At 45.0% G+C, this 27556-nt stretch overlaps 1 protein-coding gene across 1 annotated transcript in view; it reads left to right on the top strand.

Moving 5' to 3' along the window:
- Positions 1-27556, top strand: part of LOC123990387 (disks large-associated protein 1-like) — a 195581-nt gene that overhangs the window by 105564 nt on the left and 62461 nt on the right. Inside the window, exon 3 of the mRNA XM_046290947.1 lies at positions 22074-23158. Within this exon, the coding sequence (XP_046146903.1) occupies positions 22127-23158 (1032 nt within the window). The 5' untranslated portion in view covers positions 22074-22126. The remainder of the gene's footprint in view (positions 1-22073; positions 23159-27556) is intronic.

The raw sequence follows: 27556 nt of genomic DNA, 5'->3' as shown, positions 1-27556 counted from the left end.
GTGGTGTTACACAATTATTACTATTACTTGTTGTGAAGTAATAGTAATAACTTTCCTATATACAAATATAAAAACTTAATCCACTGCGTTGTTAAATGCTAATTTCTGATTGGTTTGAAGGGCACTCTAGAGGCTGCATTATTTCCTTATAATGCACAGCAATATTCAATGGCTCTGTTATGCATCGTAGCACACACCTTCCATGCCGTGCACACTATTCCATAGACTGCATAGCCCATAGTTGATTAACCCATACGTATTTCCTGATCTTTGGCACTTCTTGTGTAGGGATCTACAAAATTGTATGTATCCCCATATTCTCTATATGGTGCACTGCTTTGGACCAGGGCCCATATGGCACTGATCAAAAGTAGTGCACTATGTTGAGAATAGGTGCCATATGGGATGGAAAGTGACTGTGATGCCTTTCAGTTCCTGAACAAGGATAAACATTTGAATGCTAGGGGGAAAGGCCTGTCATTTAACATGGTTCTCATGTGTGGCCCACTTGAAGAGAATGTCAGGAGTGGCAACTTGCATGTTAAACCACACGTATTATCCTGTTGGTGGTGGTCCCAAACTGCAAATCACTTTTCACAGCTGCACATTAGTATGAGTTGAAAACGCATGGTTCCTGTTAGGCAAATCCATGGTTTCCATGGTGATGCTATCCCAGCTATATACACTGATTGTACAACGCATTAGGAAATCCTTCCTATTCTGTGTTCCATCCTTTTTTTTGCCCCCGGAACAGCCTCAGTTCGTCGGGGCATGAAATCTACAAGGTGTAGAAAGCGTTCCACAGGCTGGCCGATGATCACTCCAATGCCACTCGAGTGGCGCAGCGGTCTAAGGCACTGATCTCAGTGCTGGAGGTGTCACTCCAAAATCCCTGGTTTGATTCCAGGCTGTATCACAACAGGCTGTGATTGGGAGTCCCGTAGGGTGGCATACAATTGACCCATCATTGTCTGGATTTGGCTGGTGTAAGCTGTCATTGTAAATAAGAATTTGTTCTTAACTGACTTGCCTGGTTAAATTTAAATTTAGAAAATCCCACAGTTGTGTCACGTTGGCTGGATGTCCTTTGGGTGGTGGACCATTCTTGATATGCACAGGAAGCTGTTGAGTGTGAAAACCCAGCAGTGTTGCACTTCTTGACACACTCAAACCGGTGCGCCTGACACCTACTACCATGACTTGTTCAAAACCACTTCAATATTTTGTCTTGCCCATTTACCCTGTGGATGGCACACACACACAGCCCATGTCGTAATTGTCTCAAGGCTTAGCAATCATTCTTTAACCTGTCTCCTTAAGTAGATTTAACAAGTGACATTAATACAGGATCATAGCTTTCACCTTGATTCAGCTGGTCAGCCTATGTCATGTATTCCTAATGTTTTGTACACTCAGTGTATAATACACTGTATAGCTCCCAGTAATCAATTTAAAAAAAAATCTTAGATCAGCTTTAATATTTCAGATAGATTGTGACTTCTATCAATGTAATTATATGCGTCATTTCCAATCACCCATTTTGAGGTTAATATATATTTTTTTAATGTATTTTCCTTGTTTATTGTTTTTTCCTAACCCTACCATCCCTCCCCTAATTGGAGTAAACTCATGAACAACCACACATAGGCTTCTACTTCCAGTTTGTAAATACTATATACATTTTACGGACACAGTGTATTTTACATTAGTTAACTTTTATTTTGAGTATTTGTTGTCCCACCCTTCTGCTTCCCTCAACACCTCCCATCTATCTCTGAAAACCATAAATGCTTTATTCATATTTGCCATATAACGTTCTGAACCTTTCTACTCTCACAGTTTCTACAGATTGTAATTTAAAGATAAAAAAATGTTTTGCTAACAGAATTATTATATTATTGATCGATTGACTATGACTTTCCAAATCACCCAGCAGTGCTAGGAATTCAGTGTTTGCTTATCCACCCAGGCTTGGAGCTCACAGCTGCATGGTTCGACAGTCTTAACATTTCACAGCATGAGCAGTGACAGCTCTCCTGCTCAAGACAGACGACGGCCTCTTTCTCCAGACTGAATGCACTCGCTAATTTGTTTACCTTGATCAAATAGTTCCGTCACAGAAGGAATTTGTCTCAACCCACCCATAACTCACTCCCAGTCACTCCATTTGTCTGGGGAAGCGATGACAGCCGCACTAATTAGGTTGGTGGGTGACACCAGAGCTGTTACCTGGGAAATGGGGAGATCAATGTTTTTATATAACACAATGAACTAGAGGCAGATTGGAAACATGCCTGTTAACGGTCAAGCACAGTCATCCGATTTCCCATGTAAAAATAGCATTTGAATGGCCAAAATGTCACCCATGATATTTTTACACTATTGAAATGCTCAGAATTGAATAAATATGACCTTTTCTCTCATTTCTAACTATCAGAGAGCTTGAAATAATACAATGAGTGGGCGGGGAGCTGATATTCATGAGCTCGCGTTAACTGACAGCTTTTTGAAAGGCCCTTGTGGTCATTTGACAAGGTGAACAATGGGCCACATGTCATTCCGAGCCTAAATCATATGCCTCAACCCATTTTCTCAGCAACATGTTCTCATAGTCAACAGAGCTGATCATGGACTGTTGGATATCAGACAGCAGCAATATACATTTGCGTTTCTATTGTTTGTAGCTAATTACAGAATACAGTTCACTGATATACTTCTTCACAAGAATAAGTAAAGACTGAGTCCCCCTTAAAGCTTACATGCTGACCACCAGGCATAAGCGCCTTTTGATTTGTCCGTTTTATGGTAGTACATATTTAAACGAGCTAAGATGATAAGATGCTACCGTTGATGTATTCATTTTCCTGCTTTATGTGACGTTGTATAAAGCCTGAAGTAAATCCTTGATAAATGCCTGCCTCCTGAATCCAAGTGTTTGACACGTGGGGAGGGGACAAGTAACTTTATGATCAAACTTTATCAATGTACAGTCATTTTTCACACTTAAAAAAATATATATATTTATAAAAATGTTAATAACATTTTTTTGGGGGGGGAATATCCCAAACATACAATATACTTGCAGTGAAGCCGCTCAACAACTACACTATGGCAGTCATCCAACATACTCCCGTTCAGAGCGATACACAGAAGCATCCAGTGGCAATGCCCTGCTCAAGGGCACGTTGGCAGATCTCCCACCAGGCCAAAAGACGTGAACCCGAACCCTCCAAGATCCCCCCCTACAGTTCCCCAATAGCTGTCCCTCAACCATTCGAGACCCTTCCCCCACTTTGATCAAATGAAGACCAGCTTACATATCATACATCAGCTTTGTCAGGAATAACTTCATACAGTTCTGTGCACAATGCATTGTCCCGGACACCCTGTCATTTTGTAATGTGGAGATAATATATTGCTTAGTCTCTTATCTGTTTGTGTTCAGATTCATAAATGAGCCCGTTGTAAACCCACAGATCTCTTAGAGATGAAGTGGGACCTCTATAGAAATGGATGGAGCTGGCGGAAGATTTCTTCAATTGTTCCCTTTTATGTGCCATTTTTATGCCATATATCACTTTTGAGGGATCAATATTTTATGAATATCGTCAACGCTGTTATTCATAACAGCAGTAATCTGCATGGTCTTGAAAAAAAACGTGTTTCCAGAGTACTCAGTGAAGGGATTAGAGAAGTTTCATGGCAAATGGCATCCTATTCTCTATCGTTTTAGTAAATATATATATTTTTTTGGACCTTTATTAAAAAAATTTTCTTTCTGAAACTATAGGCTATTTTTTGCAAAACCCTACACACGAACCACAAAACCTTACACCAATCCTGCAAAGCATTATACATCTCTCGCAAAAGCAAACAATTCTTGTAAATCTCTTCAAACTTTTTTTTTTTAAATTGTGCTTTTGCGTCAATACAGTACACAGAATTTGAATAAGCACACGACGCGCCAACTACACACTGATAGTTTAAATTAAAAACACTTTTTCTGTGTATGGGGCATAGCAGTTTGCAATAAAGTTTTGTCGTATCTGTAGTAAACACTCATTCAAACAGGTATCCAAATGTGTAAAGTATGGATGTGTATTCCAAACATAACACACTACCAATACAAATAAGGGGGAAAAGTTTTTTTTCTGCTCAAAATGTTCTAACACTCCTCAAACAACAAAAGTGCAGTAGAAGAAAACAAAAACATTTGTGCTAGAAAAAAAAACAGAAGAAAATTAGGCTACATCTCGCCTTCTTTGTGGGTCTGGCCATAAGACTTCATCCGCATCACATGTGATATTGTCTTGAGCGAGGCAGTGTGGAAAGTATTGCCTGGAGTGCCGTATCCAGGCCTGGCATGACTCCTGATCGATGTCTCCACAAGCCTGTAGAACGGGTATGCGTTGGTGGGGATGGCGATCATACACCTTCCAACGCCATGCAGAGAAGAATTCTTCAAAATGATTCAAGAACGGAGAGTATGGGGGAGATTGAGTGCGATGAAAAGTGGGTGACCTGTGAACCAATTGCGGACCACAGCAGTCCAGTGGAAACTAACATTGTCCCAGATGATAACATACCTGGGCTGCTCTGGTCCCTGGTCAATAGGGGTTAGTCTGTTGTGGAGGGTGTCCAGAAATGTGATAATGTTTGCAGTGTTGTATGGGCCTAGGATTGCATGATGGTGAAGGACGCTGTTTTGACTAATAGCCGCACACATTGTTATGTTGCCACCACGTTGTACAGGGGCGTTGATGATGGCACGGTGTCCGATGATATTTCTGCCGCGGCCCCTTGTTTTTGCAAGGTTGGAACCTGCCTCGCCCACATATATTAGTTCATGATGCACTGCATCTGCTTCTAGCTCCATGACTCTCTGAAAGAGACAAGACAAAACAATGTAGCACAGTATAAAAAGACAGGGGTCAGTCAATATTATGTAGCACCATACACTTCTAGATCCAATACCAATGATGGGATAGTAAAGCTTACCTGCACAAATTCATATTTCAGTTGCTCTGGGGTGAACAGTCGACCTCTTCCACCGGATACTGGTTTTCTTGCAGTTTTGTAAAAGCATTTGAATGGTTTTCGTGAAGATCCTTCTCATTATGAAAGTACAGTACATATTACTGTACCAGTAAGACTACAGCACTTACAGTTACTTACCGGTTATCATTTCGAAATATCCAGATGATACCTGCAACAGTATAGCCCGTTTCCCAGCCTCCTTCATTCTCATCCCATGGTTGACAACATGGTCAACCACAGTCACTCTGATTATTTATTGTGTTCCTGACTCCCCTTCCTCTCCCTCTTCCCCATCCTCTCCTTCTCTCCGTCCAACTTCATCTCTTCCTTCTCCTCCTCCTCTTACTTCTTCACCTCCTTCTCCTCCTCTTCCTCCTCCTCATCCTCCTCTAGTTCTCGCCCCTCTTACTCTCTGTCCAATATTGGCCTCCATTGTGTTCCAAACCAAATGTTTACCTGTGGACTGTTTATAGTGCTCAAGCTCTGGTAAGTGAACTCATTATCTAAAAGTGTTTTCACATGTGTCAATGTGGAAAGGCAATTGGCGAAATAGTGTACGTTTTGCTAGGAGTGTGTTTTCAAATTACAAGCTGAGTGTAAAGCAGAGAACACAAATTCAGTTTCACACACTTGATAAATGCATTGGCTACAAGTGTTAATGGTTTCAGAGAGAGTGCTTCAAGAATCACTCTTAGTATTTAAGCATTCAGAAACAACTGTAACAAGGTAACTCAGTTAAGAACAAACTCTTATTTACAATGAAGCTGTTAAGGAGTCTTTTGCTTCTAGACTTGACGCTCCAGTACCGCTTGCCGTGCAGTAGCAGAGAAATCAGTCTATGACTTGGGTCACTGGAGTCTCTGACAATTTTATGGGCTTTCCTCTGACACCGCCTATTATATAGGTCCTGGATTGCTGGAAGCTTGGCCCCAGTGATGTACTGGGCCGTATGCACTACCCGCTGTAGCGCCTTATGGTCAGATGCCGAGCAGTTGCCATACCAGGAGGTGATGTAACTGGTCAGGATGCTCTCAATGGTGCAGTTGTTGATTTTTTTTTAGGATCTGGGGACCCATGCCAAATCTTTTCAGTTTCCTGAGGGGAAAAGGTTTTGTTGTGCCCACTTCATGACTGTCTTGGTGGACAGTGTTTGGACTGTGATAGATCGTTGGTGATGTGGACACCAATGAACTTGAAACTCTCAACATGATCCACTATTCATTTATTTTATTTAACCTTTATTTAACAAGGCAAGTCGGTTAAGAGCAAATTCTTAACACTACAGTCCCGTTGATGTTCATGGGGGCCTGTTCAGCCTGCCTTTTGCTGTAGTCCAGGATCAGCTCCTTTGTCTTGTTCACATTGAGGGAGAGATTGTTGTCTTGGCAACACACTGCCAGTTCTCTGACCTCCTCCCTATAGGTTGTCTCATCATTGTCGGAGATCCAGCCTACCACTGTTGTGTCATCAGCAAACTTAATGATGATGTTGGAGTCGTGTTTGGCCACGCAGTCGTGGGTGAACAGGGAGTACAGGAGGGGACTAAGTACACACCCCTAGGGGCCCCAGTGTTGAGGATCAGCATGGCAGACATGTTGTTGCCTACCCTCACCACCTGTGGGAAAGTCCAGGATCCAGTTGCAGAGGGAAGTGTTTAGTCCCGTGGTCCTTAGCTTAGTGATGAGCTTCGTGGGCACTATGGTGTTGAATGCTGAGCTGTAGTCAATTAAAAGCATTCTTTTATCCAGGTAAGGAAAGGGCAGTGTGGAGTGCGATTGAGATTGTGTCATCTGTGGATCTGTTGGTGCAGTATGTGAATTGAAGTCGGTCCAGGGTATCTGGGAGGATGCTGTTGATGTGAGCCATGACCAGCCTTTCAAAGCACTTCATGTCTACCAATGTGAGTGCTACGGGCGGTAATCATTTAGTTAGGTTATCTTCGCTTCCTTGGGCACAGGGTCTGCTTGAAACAAGTAGGTATTACAGACTCAGCCAGGGAGAGGTTGAAAATGTCAGTGAAGACACTAGCCAGTTGGTCCGCGCATGCTTTGAGTACATGTCCTGGTAATCCATCTGGCTTTGTGAATGTTGACATGTTTAAAGGTCTTGTTCACGTCCGCTACGGAGAGTATGATCATACAGTCGTCAGGAACAGCTGGTGCTCTTGTGCATGCTCTGTCTTGCTTGCCTCGAAGTGAGCATAAAAGGCCTTTAGCCTGTCTGGTAGGCTTGCATCACTGGGCAGCTCGCATCTGGGTTTCCCTTTGTAGTCCGTAATAGTTTTCAAGCCCTGCCACATCCAACGAGTATCAAAGCTGGTGTAGTAGGATTCAATCTTATTCCTGTATTAATGCTTTGCTTGTTTGATGGTTCATCTGAGGGCATTGCAGGATTTCTTATAGACGTCCGGATTAGTGTCCCGCTCCTTGAAAGCGGCAGCTCTAGCCATTAGCTTCGATGCGGATGTTGCCTGTAATCCATGGCTTCTGGTTGGGATATGTACGTCTGGATTAGTGTCCCGCTCCTTGAAAGCGGCAGCTCTAGCCTTTAGCTCGATGCGGATGTTGCCTGTAATCCATGGCTTCTGGTTGGGATATGTACGTATGGTCACTGTGGGGACGACATTGTCGATTCACTTTTTGATGATGCCAATGGCTGAGGTGGTATATTCCTCAATGCTATTGGACGAATCCCGGAACATATTCCAGTCTGTGCTAGCAAATAAAAGCAAATAACAGATTTCACCTATATTCCTACTCTTTAGACTTCAAAGTAAAGCCCTGCTTAGTTAAGACCCACTACCACTCTGCTCTGTCCCCTATATGCATTTAATTGACAGGGAACTACTACCACATGTCAATTAAGCACAGCACTCTCACCAACGGGTTCAAAAAATATTCTCATTGGGTCAATGGTTATGGTCAGATGTTTCCTGTGCTGGACGAGCAAGTGACTTTACCAGGAAAAACGGTTGGCCCTTAACAATAATGGCCACAATTGTATGACCAGAGCGAGAGGATGTGATAATCCCTCTGGCATACAGTCCTACCCCACCAGGCAAAAATACATTGAATCAATGTTCCATCAATGTCATATTTCAACAGACTGACGTTGAACATCAAATGGATTTTATACTTATATTTGCAAAAAGTAGACAGTTGAAGTCTCATTTTAACCTGATTTCCACCGCAAATTAACGTTGAGATTTCCAGGCATTGTTCATTCATAATGAATTCACTTTTGGTTGACAACTCAATTAAATATACATCAAAATGAAATGTGTATTTGACGTTATGCCAGGTTTCTGCCCAGATGGATAGTAATAGAAGTCAATTCTTTTTTGATTTGTACTTTTTTAAACAAACAAAATGACTAAATAATTTGTGTCTGTTCACTGCTCAGCAAAGTTCAAAGCACCTAGATCCACTTACAGTAATTCCTGCCTTTTTGCTCACTTTAGATTATTTGGCTTGCATGTAATCCTAGGTAATGTCTGTGCCTATGTGCATGCCTTGCCCTCATACACATTTCTGACTAAAATAAAACTCGGTCAAAGTACTATAACACACATGTTTGTTTTGTGCAGTATTGGAGATGCAAAGACAATTTTGATGAAGCAGACAAAGTAACCTCTCAAAAGTAAATGTTTAGATTTGTCCCTAAAGGGGTACAACTGCTTGTCACTAGGGTGATACCCTGTAAGGTCCCATTATGTGCTTTTAGTTATAGGTACATAACTGTAGCCTAGTTCATACCTCAGATAGTACCTTTCTCTACACACACAAAATCATCCTTTGTACCTTTGCTTATATTAACTTCACAGTGTCAAATCCATGTGTTCCTTGTACAGTAAGTAGCACACATGTACCTTTACCATACACCAGTTAAACTGGTACAACCATTTAGCTAAGTAACTAGCTGAAATCCATGCCCCAACTAAGCCACACCACCAGTATAATTTCCCAGTGTGCCTTGCCTTTTCTAGGGAATTGTAGAGTGCACACCCATGACTGTATTTATTAGTGTTAGAGACATGGTTGTTGAATTCATTCCTCTTGTGGCCTTCATTAAGTGAGTTCCTAGGCATGTATAACTGGCTTCCAGTTGAAGCTCGCATCCGCTACAAGACCATGGTGCTTGCCTACGGAGCTGTGAGGGGAACGGCACCTCAGTACCTCCAGGCTCTGATCAGGCCCTACACCCAACAAGGGCACTGCGTTCATCCACCTCTGGCCTGCTCGCCTCCCTACCACTGAGGAAGTACAGTTCCCGCTCAACCCAGTCAAAACTGTTCGCTGCTCTGGCCCCCCAATGGTGGAACAAACTCCCTCACGACGCCAGGACAGCGGAGTCAATCACCACCTTCCGGAGACACCTGAAACCCCACCTCTTTAAGGAATACCTAGGATAGGATAAGTAATCCTTCTCAACCCCCCCCCCTTAAGATTTAGATGCACTATTGTAAAGTGACTGTTCCACTGGATGTCATAAGGTGAATGCACCAATTTGTAAGTCGCTCTGGATAAGAGCGTCTGCTAAATGTCTTAAATGTAAAATGTAAATGTAATAAATTCTACCCAGAAACATTACGACCACCTGCTTTTTCTGTTACCTACTGATCAGGTGAATGCTATGATCTGTCACTTGTTAAATCCACTTCAATCAGTGCAGCGGTCTAAGGTACTGCATCTCAGTGCTTGAGGCATCACTACAGACACCCTGGTTTGAATCCAGGCTGTATCATCATTGGGAGTCCCATAGGGCGTCCGGATTTGGCCGGTGTGGGCCGCCAATGTAAATAAGAATTTGTTCTTAACTGACTTACCTAGTTAAATAAAGGTAAAAAAGAAAGATTTTTCTGCATTCAGAGATAATTGAGACATGGATTGTGTATGTTTGCCATTCAGAGAGTCAAGACAAAATGGGCAAGACAAAATATTTAAGTTCCTTTGAATGGGGTATGGCAGTAGCACCAATTTGATTGCTGCAATGCTGCTTGGTTTTTCACGCTCAACAGATTCCGGTGTCTATCAAGAATAGTCCACCACCCAAATTGACACAACTGTGGGAAGCATTGGATTCAACATGGGTCAGCATCCCTGTGGAATGCTTTTGACAGCTTGTAGACTCCTTGCCCTGTCAATTGAGGCTGTATTGAGGGCAGGTTGCAACTCGATAGTATTAAGGTGTTCCTAATGTTTTGTACACTCAGTGTCTATCATGAAGCCTTATTTTGAGGACAAGATTTACTCTAATACAGTGGCCTGTAACGCATTGTCATGTTTGTCATTCATTGTCATGTCTTGTCCCTGTGCTCCCCATGCTATTCGTTTCCCTCTGCTGGTCTTGTTTGGTTCTTTCCCTCCTTCTATCCCTCTCTCTCCCCCTCCCTCTCTCACTCTCTCGCTCTCTCTTCTCTCTGTCGTTCCGTTCCTGCTCCCAGCTGTTCCTATTCCCCTAATCATCACTTAGTCTTCCCACACCTGTTCCCGATCCTTTCCCCTGATTAGAGTCCCTATTTATTCCTTTGTGATCCGTTCCTGTCCCGTCGGTTCCTTGTATTGTATTCACCATGCTGTGATTGCGTTTCGCCCTGTCCTGTCGTGTTTTTGCCGTGATTGTGTATCACCCTGTCCTGTCGTGTTTTGTGCCTTCATCAGATGCTGCGTGTGAGCAGGTGTCTCAGTCGACTACGGCCTGCGCCTACCCGAAGCGACCTGCAGTCTGTGGCCGCTTCTCCAGTTGTTTCCCCTCTACAAGTCTAGAGGATTTCTGTTATTCCGTTTTGGACTTTAATAAACTCTGTTTCTGTTAAGTCGCTTTTGGGTCCTCTTTCACCTGCATGTCAGAAGGAACCGACCAAGGAATGGACCCAGCGACTTCAGACGCTCGTTACACTGCCGTCGAGATCCAAGGAGCCATGCTCGGCAGACACGAGCAGGAATTGTCTGCTGCTCGCCATGCCGTGGAGAACCTGGCTGCTCAGGTTTCCGACCTCTCTGGACAGTTCCAGAGTCTACGTCTCGTGCCACCTGTTACTTCCTGGCCTGCCGAGCCTCCAGAACCTAGGGTTAATAACCCACCTTGCTACTCCGGGCAGCCCACTGAGTGCCGCTCCTTTCTCACGCAGTGTGAGATTGTGTTCTCTCTCCAACCCAACACTTACTCTAGAGAGAGAGCTCGGGTTGCTTACGTCATTTCACTCCTTACTGGCCGGGCTCGAGAATGGGGCACAGCTATCTGGGAGGCAAGGGCTGATTGCTCTAACGTATTCCAGAACTTTAAAGAGGAGATGATTCGGGTTTTTGACCGTTCAGTTTTTGGTGGGGAGGCTTCTAGGGCCCTGGCTTCCTTATGCCAAGGTGAACGGTCCATAACGGATTATTCCATTGAGTTTCGCACTCTTGCTGCCTCTAGTGAGTGGAACGAGCCGGCGCTGCTCGCTCGTTTTCTGGAGGGACTCCACGCAGTGGTTAAGGATGAGATTCTCTCCCGGGAGGTTCCTTCAGATGTGGACTCTTTGATTGCTCTCGCCATCCGCATAGAACGACGGGTAGATCTTCGTCACCGGGCTCGTGGAAGAGAGCTCGCATCAACGGTGTTTCCCTGCTCCGCATCGCAACCATCTCCCCCCTCTGGCTTTGAGACTGAGCCCATGCAGCTGGGAGGGATTCGCATCTCGAATAAGGAGAGGGAACGGAGGATCACCAACCGCCTGTGCCTCTATTGCGGAGTTGCTGGACATTTTGTTAATTCTTGTCCAGTAAAGCCAGAGCTCATCTGTAAGCGGAGGGCTACAGGTGAGCGCAACTACTCAAGTCTCTCCATCAAAGTCCTGTACTACTTTGTCGGTCCACCTACGCTGGACCGGTTCGGGTACTACATGTAGTGCCTTGATAGACTCTGGGGCTGAGGGTTGTTTCATGGACGAAGCATGGGTTCGGAAACATGACATTCCTTTCAGAGAGTTAGATAAGCCTACGCCCATGTTCGCCTTAGATGGTAGTCATCTTCCCAGTATCAGATTTGAGACACTACCTTTAACCCTCACAGTATCTGGTAACCACAGTGAGACTATTTCTTTTTTGATTTTCCGTTCACCGTTTACACCTGTTGTTTTGGGTCATCCCTGGCTAGTATGTCATAATCCTTCTATTAATTGGTCTAGTAATTCTATCCTATCCTGGAACGTTTCTTGTCATGTGAAGTGTTTAATGTCTGCCATCCCTCCCGTTTCTTCTGTCCCTACTTCTCAGGAGGAACCTGGCGATTTGACAGGAGTGCCGGAGGAATATCATGATCTGCGCACGGTCTTCAGTCGGTCCCGAGCCAACTCCCTTCCTCCTCACCGGTCGTATGATTGTAGTATTGATCTCCTTCCGGGGACCACTCCTCCTCGAGGTAGACTATACTCTCTGTCGGCTCCCGAACGTAAGGCTCTCGAGGATTATTTGTCTGTGTCTCTTGACGCCGGTACCATAGTGCCTTCTTCCTCTCCGGCCGGGGCGGGGTTCTTTTTGTTAAGAAGAAGGACGGTACTCTGCGCCCTGCGTGGATTATCGAGGGCTGAATGACATAACGGTTAAGAATCGTTATCCGCTTCCCCTTATGTCATCAGCCTTCGAGATTCTGCAGGGAGCCAGGTGCTTTACTAAGTTGGACCTTCGTAACGCTTACCATCTCGTGCGCATCAGAGAGGGGGACGAGTGGAAAACGGCGTTTAACACTCCGTTAGGGCATTTTGAGTACCGGGTTCTGCCGTTCGGTCTCGCCAATGCGCCAGCTGTTTTTCAGGCATTAGTTAATGATGTTCTGAGAGACATGCTGAACATTTTTGTTTTTGTCTATCTTGACGATATCCTGATTTTTTCTCCGTCACTCGAGATTCATGTTCAGCACGTTCGACGTGTACTACAGCGCCTTTTAGAGAATTGTCTCTACGTAAAGGCTGAGAAGTGCTCTTTTCATGTCTCCTCCGTTACTTTTCTCGGTTCCGTTATTTCCGCTGAAGGCATTCAGATGGATTCCGCTAAGGTCCAAGCTGTCAGTGATTGGCCCGTTCCAAGGTCACGTGTCGAGTTGCAGCGCTTTTTAGGTTTCGCTAATTTCTATCGGCGTTTCATTCGTAATTTCGGTCAAGTTGCTGCCCCTCTCACAGCTCTTACTTCTGTCAAGACGTGTTTTAAGTGGTCCGGTTCCGCCCAGGGAGCTTTTGATCTTCTAAAAGAACGTTTTACGTCCGCTCCTATCCTCGTTACTCCTGACGTCACTAGACAATTCATTGTCGAGGTTGACGCTTCAGAGGTAGGCGTGGGAGCCATTCTATCCCAGCGCTTCCAGTCTGACGATAAGGTTCATCCTTGCGCTTATTTTTCTCATCGCCTGTCGCCATCTGAGCGCAACTATGATGTGGGTAACCGTGAACTGCTCGCCATCCGCTTAGCCCTAGGCGAATGGCGACAGTGGTTGGAGGGGGCGACCGTTCCTTTTGTCGTTTGGACAGACCATAAGAACCTTGAGTACATCCGTTCTGCCAAACGACTTAATGCCCGTCAAGCTCGTTGGGCGTTGTTTTTCGCTCGTTTCGAGTTTGTGATTTCTTACCGTCCGGGTAGCAAGAACACCAAGCCTGATGCCTTATCCCGTCTGTTTAGTTCTTCTGTGGCTTCTACTGATCCCGAGGGGATTCTTCCTTATGGGCGTGTTGTCGGGTTAACAGTCTGGGGAATTGAAAGACAGGTTAAGCAAGCACTCACGCACACTGCGTCGCCGCGCGCTTGTCCTAGTAACCTCCTTTTCGTTCCTGTTTCCACTCGTCTGGCTGTTCTTCAGTGGGCTCACTCTGCCAAGTTAGCGGGTCATCCCGGTGTTCGAGGCACTCTTGCGTCTATTCGCCAGCGCTTTTGGTGGCCGACTCAGGAGCGTGACACGCGCCGTTTCGTGGCTGCTTGTTCGGACTGCGCGCAGACTAAGTCGGGTAACTCTCCTCCTGCCGGTCGTCTCAGACCGCTCCCCATTCCTTCTCGACCATGGTCTCACATTGCCTTAGACTTCATTACCGGTCTGCCTTTGTCTGCGGGGAAGACTGTGATTCTGACGGTTGTCGATAGGTTCTCTAAGGCGGCACATTTCATTCCCCTCGCTAAGCTTCCTTCCGCTAAGGAGACGGCACAAATCATTATTGAGAATGTATTCAGAATTCATGGCCTCCCGTTAGACGCCGTTTCAGACAGAGGCCCGCAATTCACGTCACAGTTTTGGAGGGAGTTCTGTCGTTTGATTGGTGCGTCCGTCAGTCTCTCTTCCGGGTTTCATCCCCAGTCTAACGGTCAAGCAGAGAGGGCCAATCAGACGATTGGTCGCATACTACGCAGCCTTTCTTTCAGAAACCCTGCGTCTTGGGCAGAACAGCTCCCTGGGCAGAATACGCTCACAATTCGCTTCCTTCGTCTGCTACCGGGTTATCTCCGTTTCAGAGTAGTCTGGGTTACCAGCCTCCTCTGTTCTCATCCCAGCTTGCCGAGTCCAGCGTTCCCTCCGCTCAAGCGTTTGTCCAACGTTGTGAGCGCACCTGGAGGAGGGTGAGGTCTGCACTTTGCCGTTACAGGGCACAGACGGTGAGAGCCGCCAATAAACGCAGGATTAAGAGTCCAAGGTATTGTTGCGGCCAGAGAGTGTGGCTTTCCACTCGCAACCTTCCTCTTACGACAGCTTCTCGTAAGTTGACTCCGCGGTTCATTGGTCCGTTCCGTGTCTCCCAGGTCGTCAATCCTGTCGCTGTGCGACTGCTTCTTCCGCGACATCTTCGTCGCGTCCATCCTGTCTTCCATGTCTCCTGTGTTAAGCCCTTTCTTCGCACCCCCGTTCGTCTTCCCTCCCCCCTCCCGTCCTTGTCGAGAGCGCACCTATTTACAAGGTACATAAGATTATGGACATGCGTTCTCGGGACGGGGTCACCAATACCTAGTGGATTGGGAGGGTTACGGTCCTGAGGAGAGGAGTTGGGTTCCGTCTCGGGACGTGCTGGACCGTTCGCTCATCGATGATTTCCTCCGTTGCCGCCAGGATTCCTCCTCGAGTGCGCCAGGAGGCGCTCGGTGAGTGGGGGGTACTGTCATGTTTGTCATTCATTGTCATGTCTTGTCCCTGTGCTCCCCATGCTATTCGTTTCCCTCTGCTGGTCTTGTTTGGTTCTTTCCCTCCTTCTATCCCTCTCTCCCCCCTCCCTCTCTCACTCTCTCGCTCTCTCTTCTCTCTGTCGTTCCGTTCCTGCTCCCAGCTGTTCCTATTCCCCTAATCATCACTTAGTCTTCCCACACCTGTTCCCGATCCTTTCCCTGATTAGAGTCCCTATTTATTCCTTTGTGATCCGTTCCTGTCCCGTCGGTTCCTTGTATTGTATTCACCATGCTGTGATTGCGTTTCGCCCTGTCCTGTCGTGTTTTTGCCGTGATTGTGTATCACCCTGTCCTGTCGTGTTTTGTGCCTTCATCAGATGCTGCGTGTGAGCAGGTGTCTCAGTCGACTACGGCCTGCGCCTACCCGAAGCGACCTGCAGTCTGTGGCCGCTTCTCCAGTTGTTTCCCCTCTACAAGTCTAGAGGATTTCTGTTATTCCGTTTTGGACTTTAATAAACTCTGTTTCTGTTAAGTCGCTTTTGGGTCCTCTTTCACCTGCATGACACGCATGGTTTTCAGGTCACACCAGGCCTTCAAGTAGGCTTGCAAAAGTCCAGTAACGTTCCCCAAATTACCCAAACATGTCTTAATATGGAATCCTTGTTCATTTCCTCCCACTTCCAGGAATCTTCGAACTGGGATTTCTGAAAAAAACTGGGAAAGTTATCAGAAGTCATATTATGCTGTTTTGCAAAGTGATTTGTAATTCCAGCCAGCATTAAAATATCCAACAGATACTCACCCAACCTGCATGCATAGTGACTTGCAGGGTTAGGAACATTGTAAGTAGACTACCTAAAGCCATTTCAGTAACGTGTGCAAAAAATAATCAAACTAACTGATTAGATTAGGTGCATATTAGTTATTTTTGTGTAGCATAAGATTAATCAATCTATCAATGTACATATAAAAACACACACGAAAAACTATTCTAAAATGTTTAAACTGCTGTAAAGCATGCTGGGAAATATGATGATGATAATAATTTTGGTGCAAATTTGCCTTTTTAGGCTACCACCCCAGTGGTGGGTATTGAGGGTACACAAAATAGATGTGTAAAGTGGGAAAGAGAAATGTGCCTTCACATTGTACCCCTTTTTTGAGAGTGAGAGTGTAGTGATTGCACCTTTTTATATTCAAAATATTGGGTACAAACATTTACCATTATAGTCTTTAACCACACAAATACCCTAAAAGTTATTAAACATGTGAGATTATTATCTGTACCTCTGACAGTATATTATGTGCATTTTATTTTTTTTGTACAATTTTTTATATATATTTCCAAGAGTGTAGGAACTTGTCTCATCATATCCTCGGTTGGAAAAAGCAAATGTCTTATTGGGCGTAACGTAACTGTCCATCAGTACTACTCAGTGCACCATACCAACATTTTGTTGGTTGTTTCAAGGTAACCTGCCTAAATGACTACCGACCCGTAGAACTCACGTCGGTAGCCATGAAATGCTTTGAAAGGCTGGTCATGGCTCACATCAACACCATTATCCCAGAAACCCTAGACCCACTCCAATTTGCATACCGAACCAACAGATCCACAGATGATGCAATCTCTATTGCACTCCACACTGCCCTTTCCCACCTGGACAAAAGGAACACCTATGTGAGAATTCTATTAATTCACTACAGCGCAGCATTCAATACTATAGTGCCCTCAAAACTCACACTAAGCTAAGGACCCTGGGACTAAACACCTCCCTCTGCAACTGGATCCTGGACTTCCTGACAGGCCGCACCCAGGTGGTAAGGGTAGATAACAACACATCTGCCACGCTGATTCTCAAAACGGGGGCCCCTCAGGGGTGCATGCTCAGTCCCCTCCTGTACTCCCTGTTCACTCATGACTGCACGGCCAGGTATGACTCCAACACCATCATTAAGTTTCCTGATGACACAATGACACAACAACTGATCACCGACAACGATGAGACAGCCTATAGTGAGGAGGTCAGAGACCTGACCGTGTGGTGCAAGGACAACAACCTCTCCCTCAACATGATCAAGACAAAGGAGATGATTGTGGACTACAGGAAAAGGATGACCGAGCACGCCCCCATTCTCATCAATGGGGCTGTAGTGGAGCAGGTTGAGAGCTTCATGTTCCTTGGCGTCCACATCACCAACAAACTAATATGGTCCAAGTACACCAAGACAGTTGTGAATAGTGCACAACAAAACCTATTCTCCCTCAGGAGACTGAAAAGATTTGGCATGGGTCCTCAGAAGGTTTTACAGCTGCACCATCGAGAGCATGTACATAATTACCTCAATTACCTCAACACTGGTGCCCCCCCGCACATTGACACATTGATTCTGTACCGGTACCCCCTGTATATTGCCCCGCTATTGATATTTACTGCTACTCTTTAATTATTTGTTATTCTTACCTCTTACTTTTTAAAGGATTTTCTTAAAACTGAATTGTTGGTTAATTGCTTGTACGTAAGCATTTCACTGTAAGGTTGTATTCGGAGCATGTGACAAATAAAATTTGATTTGATTTGAGTATAATACTCAGTATTAAATGCAGTACCTTCAACAGGTGTCATGAGGTCTGTGTGTAGCTTGTGTAGAGGAGTCAGGCGCAGGACATCAGATATGAGTAAATAAACGTAATTTACTCAAAATTAGACAAAATACAATACAATAAAACGAGCACACATAACGGACCGTATTACATAAACAATTACTCACAAACAAACATGGGGGAACAGAGGGTTAAATAATGAACAAGTAATTGGGGGATTGAAACCAGGTGTGAAGGGAACAAGACAAAACAAATGGAAAATGAAAAGTGGATCGGCGATGGCTAGAAGGCCGGTGATGTCGACCGCCGAACGCCGGCCGAACAAGGAGAGGGACCGACTTCGGCGGAAGTCGTGACAACAGGTGACTACTCAACTTTCCAACACTGAAAGGTTCACATACATATCCATCAATGGGGCCAAGCTCCCTGCCATCCAGGACCTCTATACCAGGCTGTGTCAGAGGAAGTCCCTAAAAATTGTCAAGGACAACCACACAAATCATAGACTGTTCTCTCTGCTATCGCATGGCAAGCGGTACAGATGCATCAAGTCTGGAACCAACAGGTCCCCCAAACCATAAGACTGCTAAATAGTTAACCAAATGGCTAACCAGACTATCCTTTATGGAGTGATTTCAGTGCCAACAGATATTGTATTTGCATTTTTGTTTGTACTAGGATATTGAAATTGTTATTAATATTATTGATTTCGCAAGAAACAAATTGAGTCGTTGAATCCTATAAATTGAACTTCTCCATTCTGAATGTATTATTTTTTTCCCAAGAATGTATCCTGTTACCTAGTCACTTTACCTCTACCTGTATGTACATATCCACCTCAATTACTTCGCACACTTGCACATGGACTCGGTACGGCTAAGTTATCGTTATTCGTGGTGTGCTTATTCCTTGTTACTATTGTTCTATTATTTTTCTATTTTTCTCTCTGCATTGTTGGGAAGCTAAACATTTCACTGTTATTCTTCACCGGTTGTTGACAAAGCATGTGCCAAATAGAATATGATTTGATTTGATTTGACACAGACACACACACACACACCGGAGACTTCTCCTGCGATGGCGGTCTTGCCGTTGGAGACAAGCTAGTGGCAGCAAAAAAATGTGCATCAGGATGGAGCTCCACCACTCCAGTCAGATGACAGGCGGGAAGGGAAGGCAAACATGACTCAACTTCAGATCCACAGTATCCTGAGCAAGCTTGTAACTGTTAGACACTGTATCAGAAACTGCCTGGCTACAGCCGCGAGACCCTCTCTAGCTCTTATTTAGGTCACATTCTGTGCTCCAAAGGCGAAAAAAAAGGAGTCTCTTGTCAATCGACTGCAATGAATACCTTCAGTTGGCCACGGTCCAGTGTATAAAGTGCTCTCTGAGCTGTGGCGGCTGCTGTGTGCGTGCGCACGTGTGTGTTCTCATTTACGTTTGTGTGTTCAATCCCTTGCAAATACAGGGGTGGTGTTTGGGATTGGGTTGAGATATTCATATTGTGTTTTCAATACAAATGTAGAATATGGTGATGTAGGCCTTTGTGACTCCCAGCGATATTTGATCCCTCTGCAGAAATGGAAATGTCATCCGAATTTTCACAAACAGTTCAGTCCATCTTCAATTACTGTAGCCTCCACACATTCCTCATGCAAAACAATATACACCCTGTCTTCGTCCCAAATGCCCTTCAGTTCCCTACATAGTGCAAAGGGCCCCCATGTGGGCCCTTGTCAAAAGTAGTGCACTATGTAGGGCACAGGGTGCCATTTGGGATGCAAGCCTGTGCATAATGTATGTACTGTACACAGACACTAATACATTTATTTGATAGAATTCCATTCCTCAGTTCTCTGTGTTTCAGGTTTATCTGGGGTCATTTAATTTGTTTGGTCCAGTACCCTTTACCTTCCTCCTTTACCTTCCTCCTTTTCCTTCCTCCTTTTCCTTCCTCCTTTTACTTCCTCCTTTTACTTGCTTTTATTTACCACAGTGGCCTTTGGTTGTGTGTTATAAATTGCTGCAATGAATTCCCTCTGCTGGCTAAGCCTCAGTGTTCTGTGTAGCTCTGTTAGAGCTCTGCTTTGGGTGCTGTGACCCTTGTTATTGTCTCGTTATCCTCACCTCCCAGCCTATTGGACTAGGTGACAGGTGCGGATTCAGCATTCTGCTGAATATTTTGAGCTGTGTGTGTGTGTGTGTGTGTGTGTGTGTGTGTGTGTGTGTGTGTGTGTGTGTGTGTGTGTGTGTGTGTGTGTGTGTGTGTGTGTGTGTGTGTGTGTGTGTGTGTGTGTGTGTGTGTGTGTGTGTGTGTGTGTGTGTGTCAGTCTAAAGTACACAACGGTTCACCTGACACAAGACTTAATCCAAACATTAAACTGTTGATTTTACACGCATTTTACATTTACTGTACTTTTCAGTGCATTTGTTAATAATTGCTAGGTTTTGACAAACAAAGTAAAAACTAACGGACAACTAAGAAAAGCGCAAACCCAGTTGATTCACCCAGAGGGTCAAACAGCTGAAAGAACAAAGACACTGGTATTTAAACCTTCATCCTATGCTGAGTCTCCTTACACATCTGGACAGCCAATACATACATCTCTGTTGCTAGACAGGATTTTAGTGATTCCTGTTCTCTCTCACTCCATCTGAACCTGACCTCGGCCCAAATTCCTTATTCCTCCCCAACTCACGGTTGTCCTGTTGACTTGAACCAGACTGTGGCCCTTCTCCTTTCCATAGGATTCCAGATATCTAACAATAACATGTTCTGAACAACAACAACATGTTCTGAACAACAAAAACGTTCTGCCTTCCCCTCTCTCCCTCAGCGACATAAATAAGTTCAGAGGTTCTGCCTTCAAGTTTAGAAGCAATCAGAACCCATCGTTCCTGGAAAATGTGGGGTAGGTGCCACACAGGACAAGGACATGACAAGGGTTTGAGTGAGAGGCTCTAACTGTTGTCTCCAGGTGGACACACACCTCTCCAATGTCTGCACAGTTCCTGTCGTTGTTTCGTTTGGGACCACAGCCCATGCGTCCTCGCCGTCGCACAATTACTGATCACAATCTGGGTCAGGTGGGCATCATTTGAAAGCTTGTTCTATTGCCGGCATGACTAACTACGTCATAAAATCAAATACTACAAGTGTTAGGCTCTCACAATGCAATTCAGGGAAACAGATACTCATTTTGCCAGTCCGTGAAAGACAGTGGTAATGAGTATATTCATGTGTCTGTGCACCAGTTCATTATCTTCACAGTAGATGAACGGCGGCAGCTTGGCCTAGTGGTTAGAGTGTTGGACTAGTAACCGAAAGGTTGCAAGTTCAAATCCCTGAGCTGACAAGGTACAAATCTGGTCTTCTGCCCCTGAACAAGGCAGTTATCCCACTGTTCCTAGACCATCCTTAAAAATAAGAATTTGTTCATAACTGACTTGCCTGTATAAATAAAATATGCTCATTCTGTTCAGAACAACCCAGGCATGTCATATTGTAACGGCTTTGAGTGTAAAGGGCCATTGTCCCTGTTGGATGCCATTGTTTTCATGTCACCATGTGAGGCAAGGCTTTTATTGGCTGCTGGCTGCAGTGGCCCAGGAGCTGTCAGCTTGTTTTAGAGGGAGTGGAGAGGTAGAGCCACCAGACTCTTGTCAACAGCCACCTCACACCTTAGATCAGCTCAAATGACTGGCAGTACTAGGATCAGGGCTCTTATTCATTTAGTGTTTCAGAAGAGTTCTGCTCTAAGACAAGTTTTCCCTTTTAGGTGATAATTAATGAGATTATATGGATAGGGAGGACCTGATCCTAGATCAGCACTTCTACTCTGAGACATTTTGTGAGGTTAGGTGACTATTCCTGACTGTTTATTGGAGCTTACTCCCTCTCTTTCTTCTTAGCGGAAATAAACCCTTAAACAGAATTCAATTCTTTCAAACTCAACCCCCGGTTTCCCCCCATCTCTTTTTCTCTCATGTAATCAAATTCACTAGATCAAACATAAATGTCGGAAGACAAGCTTGTGGAGCGATCGGAAAGTCTTGAAATGCATGCCAAATAATCTGACTGCTATTATTTAGATAACCTTGAAGGACAGAAGAAAGAGTTGAACAGGCCTACCTGTGTCAACATCACTGTCTGTTCTCGTCTGCTTAGGGGTGCCAACAGCTATTCTAATCAGCTTTAGACAATGCCTATGCGTGCTTAAGTAATTATCTCCCTCTCTCTTCTCTCCCTCTCTCTCTATGTCTCTCTGTTTTTCTCTCTGTTTGTCTGTTCTGGGTTTGTGTGTCCACAGAGCTTATTTAGCGTCAGTAGCAGTTAGATGTGTCTGTCCCCTCGTCCGTGACGATGACGATGAAGGGCTTGTCGAGTAGCCGGAGGCACCATCACATGGTGACCTGTGACCCCTCCTATGACTCCATGACCCTGGGGCGCCAAGCCCGGCCCTACCCGCTGAACCCGGGCAATGCCCACCCGGCGGACCACCCTTACTATGCCCAGCGAAGCTCCTTCCAGTCTGAGTGCGGGCCCTACCATGACCCGGCTAGCAGCACCTTCCCCCGAAGACACTACAGCTCACACCATGAACTGAAGGATGAGTGTGCTGTGGTGCCTTACACCGGAGGCCAGGGGGGAGGCGTTAAAAACAACCGCATCCCCCCCAACCTTCTGGAGCAGTTTGAACGGCAGGCGCCGGCGCGCCATGACGGCTACCACACACTGCAGTACAAATGCACAGCGGTGGCGCACCAGCGCAGCGACAGTCCTGGGAGGATCCGGCATCTTGTCCACTCTGTCCAAAAGCTCTTCACCAAGTCTCAATCCCTGGAAGGCCCATCTGGGGATAGGATGAACGGGGGCAAGGCCAACTCTGACGACCCACCCTCCCACTCGGGCACCCTGAAGCACAGCAGCAAGCGCAGCAAGAGCAAAGACCGCAGCAGGTCGGAGCCCAAGATGCGCTCAGCAATCTCAGGCTACTGGAGCTCGGACGACACCCTGGACCGCGAGGTGTGCCTGTACCACCACCACAGCCCCATCCCGGGAGGCATGCCCTCGGGGGTGATGACCATGGGCCGCCACCCAGGCAAGTCCCAGTCACAGTACTTCATGGAGCAGTACAACACCATCAGCGCCCACTCGCTGAAGACGTCACGAAGCAACAACGACGTCAAGTGTTCTACATGCGCCGGGTTGCCGGGACTGGGCACGGGGATGGACGGGACTGGCCAACTGCTGAAGAAGAGCTCGTGGTCATCAACGCTGACGGTCAGTAGGGCCAGGGAAGTCTACCAGAAAGCATCGGTCAACCTGGACAAAGCCCCGGTCAAGGCTGATACCTGCCAGCGGGGGGGGCGCCAGATCTGTCAATTCCTCCAGGTATGACAACAACCCTTCTTCACCTCCAAACCTCCATCTTCACACCTCCATCCCATGTCCAACCAGAGATTCATATGCCTGTGTGGAGACACCTGGCCCACTGCATGTCCACTGTCCCTTGAGGCAGAGAGAGAAGGGTAGAGGAGGGGCAGACGTACTCTCTATCTCTATCCATGTCCACGCAGACTGATATCCGGAGGCCCCTCAATGTCCACTGTCACTTATGGCAGAGAGAGAGGAGGAGACAAGGAGCAGACTTACTTTCTCTCTCTATCAGCCACTCTTAGGGGACATGTAAGACGTCCTAATAAGTGTTGAATGTGAGACAAATATTTATTGCAGATCTTAATAAAGCAGGTGCAGCAAAATGCTTTTGTTCCTAGCTCCAGTAGGTCAGTACATGTCTAACAGTACAATACTAATACACAAACAATCCCAAGAAGAAAAAAATATATAAACAGAGATTACAGTTTTTAACAGTCTTTTACACACTAAAAGTGGTACTTGAGGCACACTCAGTGAAACCATTAACTCATGTACCTCATCTTCAGACCAAGTCTGCAAAACTGCAAGCACATTATCTGCTTTACACTCAGTTTGCAATTGTAAAACTTTTGCTAAACACTAAACTCAGTTCTCTACATTAGACACATCATTCAAAACGAACAGGTCTTGTGTTTCGTTTGGAAAACACTGCCATTCCAAATGCCACACGCATTTACCAAGTACTTATACCCAGTGCTCACGTGTGAAAATGAATTTCTTCACTTAGACATCAGAGCTTGAGCAGTATAAATAAACTTCAGGTTGGCTTTCTTGGTTTGGACAACAATGGAGGCCAATTTTGGAGAGAGAGATAGAGGAAGAGGAATGAGAGTAAGAGGTGGAGGAGGAAGAGGACAAAGACGATGAGGAGGACAAGGACAAGCCTATTGGTTTATCTTCTACTGCATTTGTTTTGTCTGTTACTGTTCATCCCGTAATCTGGATGAAAATACAATTTCTTGAGAAAGAAACGCATTTTATTTTCCCTCCCTTTCATGTTTGTTTAGAGTGTAAATGTACACTGAATATGCATACATACTGTATATATTTGTGCACATACATGTACGTGTGAGTGCTATGATAAACTGCTGTGGACTCCACTGCACACTGAACATGCAAAAGACACATGCGTGTATAAGAGCCAGATGGATTGTGTGTAGAGTTATAATAGTTTTGAATGAAGTGTTTGGTTTTTCAAGAGATGTGGGACGTTTTGCATGTTGTGTGTGTGTGTGTGTGTGTGTGTGTGTGTGTGTGTGTGTGTGTGTGTGTGTGTGTGTGTGTGTGTGTGTGTGTGTGTGTGTGTGTGTGTGTGTGTGTGTGTGTGTGTGTGTGTGTGTGTGTGTGTGTGTGTGTGTGTGTGTGTTTTGGCGTTTTGTGTGTAGAGTCTAGAGAAAAGGAGCCATAGTTTCAGAAATCATGTGTAAGCAATTGTCAAAAACTGTAAGCCATATCAAAAGGAGCAATGTCAGAGTCCAGGATATACAGTGCATTCGGAAAGTATTCAGACCCCATTACTTTTCCCAGATTTTGTTACGTTGCAGCCTTATTCTAAATTGGATGAAAGAAAAACAAATCCTTGTCAATCTACACACAACACCCCATAATGACAAAGCAAAAATGATTCAAAATCAAAACAGTAATACTTTATTTACGTAAGTATTCATAATCTTTGCTATGAGACTCGAAATTGTGCACACATAAAGTGAGTAAATCAGTGAGATCAAAATTGCATTTCATCAGAATAATGTTGCAGGAATGCTAATCCTATCTGTTCCTAACTACAGAAACTATTTCAGAACAATAAACATTGTTCATTTTATTACATTTGTGTCAAACGTGAGACGTCCTCATTTGTGTCAAACGTGAGACGTCCTCATTTGTGTCAAACGTGAGACGGCATCTTCCTCACCTGTTAACATCATTCATCCTATTCCATATCGTCCCTGGTTGTGGACCACATTCTATTTGTCTCAGGTCCTTTAAATTGTTACATGTCTGTGTGTTTGTAATGTCTTGTGACAGCTGATTTGGTTCTGGCTCCCGAGTGGCACAGTGGTCTCAGGCACTCCATCGCAGTGCTAGAGGAGTCACTACAGACCCTGATTCGATCTTGGGCTGTGTCACAACCGGTCGTGATCGGGAATCCCATAAGGCGGCGCACAATTGGCCCAGCGTCGTCCGGGTTAGGGGAGGGTTTGGCCGTCATTGCAAAGTAATGATTTGTTCATAACTGACTTGCCTAGTTAAATAAAGGTTAATCAAAAAAATGAATTAGTGTGTTTGTGCTTGTAGATTTCCATGTATAATGATTACTTGTGGAATCATTACTTATGTATACCTACTAGATTAGCATTTAAGCTGATCTTTTACAGTTACTGCATGCAGTATATTTACATGGAAATCAGCATTATCCCAGTAGCTGCCATATTCACATAATGGTGTGTCTTAAACGTCACCTTATTCTCTATATAGTGCACTATTCTTGACTCGATACCTATTGGAATCAGGTGCCATTTGGAACACGAGCATAGTGTGGAAGACCTGGAGCGTTAGAAGGGCTCCTGACGTGAGATGAGAGAGGGAAAAACAGAACTATTGAAAAGAGGAGAAAAGCCACATATCCCCGAACCTGGTGGCTCCACTGTGCTCTCTCTGTTTGTTTGGGTGAAGATGGAAGAGGAAGTGATTCAACTTGGTTACATCCCCTCATCTGACTTGGTGAGCTGCAAACAGAAGCCCGGGGGGAGAGAAAGAAAGAGAGGGACTGAGAGATAGCAGGAGAATGGGGACTGAGTGAGAGAGAGCAAGTTAGGAAGAATGTAAATGTAAACATATGTTAATGTAAACATACTGTATGTCTCCCGTGCCAATAAAGCCCATCAAATTGAAATTGTATTGAAAGGGAGAGAGGAGAGACGGACTGAGAGGGAAAGAGAGTGAAAGTGAGAGAGAGAGACTGGGGGAGAGAGAAAGTAAGAGGGACTAAGAGAGAGATCTTTGCAGCCACGTAGAAACATTCCTCCTGTCCCAACCTGAAAAGGGCTGCGTTCCTCTTTCTTCTACAGAGAACAAAAAAATGGGTCACTGTCAAAAGAGGAGGACATGATACTTTTAGCCGGCGAAAAAGAAGCCAAACTTCTTTCAATTTGGAGGAGTGACGTGTTGTGCTGGGATGTAAATCTTGTTTTCTGCCCCTCGCCATTCACTCACACTTCCTGTTGTTCCCGTTCACACAAACACACGCATACACGCACCAACCTGGACTCATAGTTACATAGTAAATGTAAATCCGGGGCACTCAATTATTAGGATTTGTTACGTTTCATATGGTATGTATTAATTTGTGGATGTCCATCATCCATCTTGTATGATACGTTACGAATTACAATTCATATGATATGTTACAAATTGGCAAAAAACATGTTTTATTTATTTAACTAGGCAAGTCAGTTAAGAACATATTTACAATCACAGCCAAACTTGGCCGTTGCTGGGCCAATTGTGCACTGCCATATGGGACTCCAATCATGGCCGGATGTGATGCAGCCTGTATTCAAACCAGGGACTGCAGTGATGCCTCCTGCCTTGAGATGCAGTGCCAAAGACCCCTGTGCCACTTGGGAGCACAAGTCTGATATGTGAAGAATTCCAATTTGCTGTGACTAACGTTAGGTAGGTGGCTAATGCTAACATTAGCTAGGCTAGTTATAGGGGTTTAGGTTATGGTTAGGAGTTAGGTTAATGTTAGGGTTTAGGGCAAGGGTTAGCTAACCTGCTAAGTAGCTGCAAAGTAGATAACTAGCTAAAGTTATCCGTGAAGAGATTTGAATACGCAACCTTTGGGTTGCTAGACATTTGCATTATACGGTGGCCCATCCACCCCTACCAACCACTCTACTTTCATTTTTTGCCTTCAGTAATCTTCTGTCATATGTAACCATAGGAAACGTTTATATCATACTAATTTGAGTGCCCCGGATTGATGTTTTCTATGTTACATCTAGTCTATGAGACCAGGCTACACACACACACACACACACACACACACACACACACACACACACACACACACACACACACACACACACACACACACACACACACACACACACACACACACACACACACACACACACACACACACACACACACACACACACACACACTGACTCTCAGCCAGCCAAACACCTCCTAATGTGTCTCGGCTTTATTTGGCAGGGTGTTCTTTTAGGTTCTGTTTTAGTTTCTGTTACAGATGATGAGAGACGTTGGTGTAACACTGGCGTCATTCAAGTCCTCAACAGACCCTAGATGTTCTCTGCCTTCGCAGTTTTTTGCTTGTGTGCCCCT

This window comes from Oncorhynchus gorbuscha, linkage group LG12 (genome assembly GCF_021184085.1).
Source record: "Oncorhynchus gorbuscha isolate QuinsamMale2020 ecotype Even-year linkage group LG12, OgorEven_v1.0, whole genome shotgun sequence".
Taxonomy (NCBI): Eukaryota; Metazoa; Chordata; class Actinopteri; order Salmoniformes; family Salmonidae; genus Oncorhynchus; species Oncorhynchus gorbuscha.
This window is presented reverse-complemented; position numbering and strand designations above follow the sequence as displayed.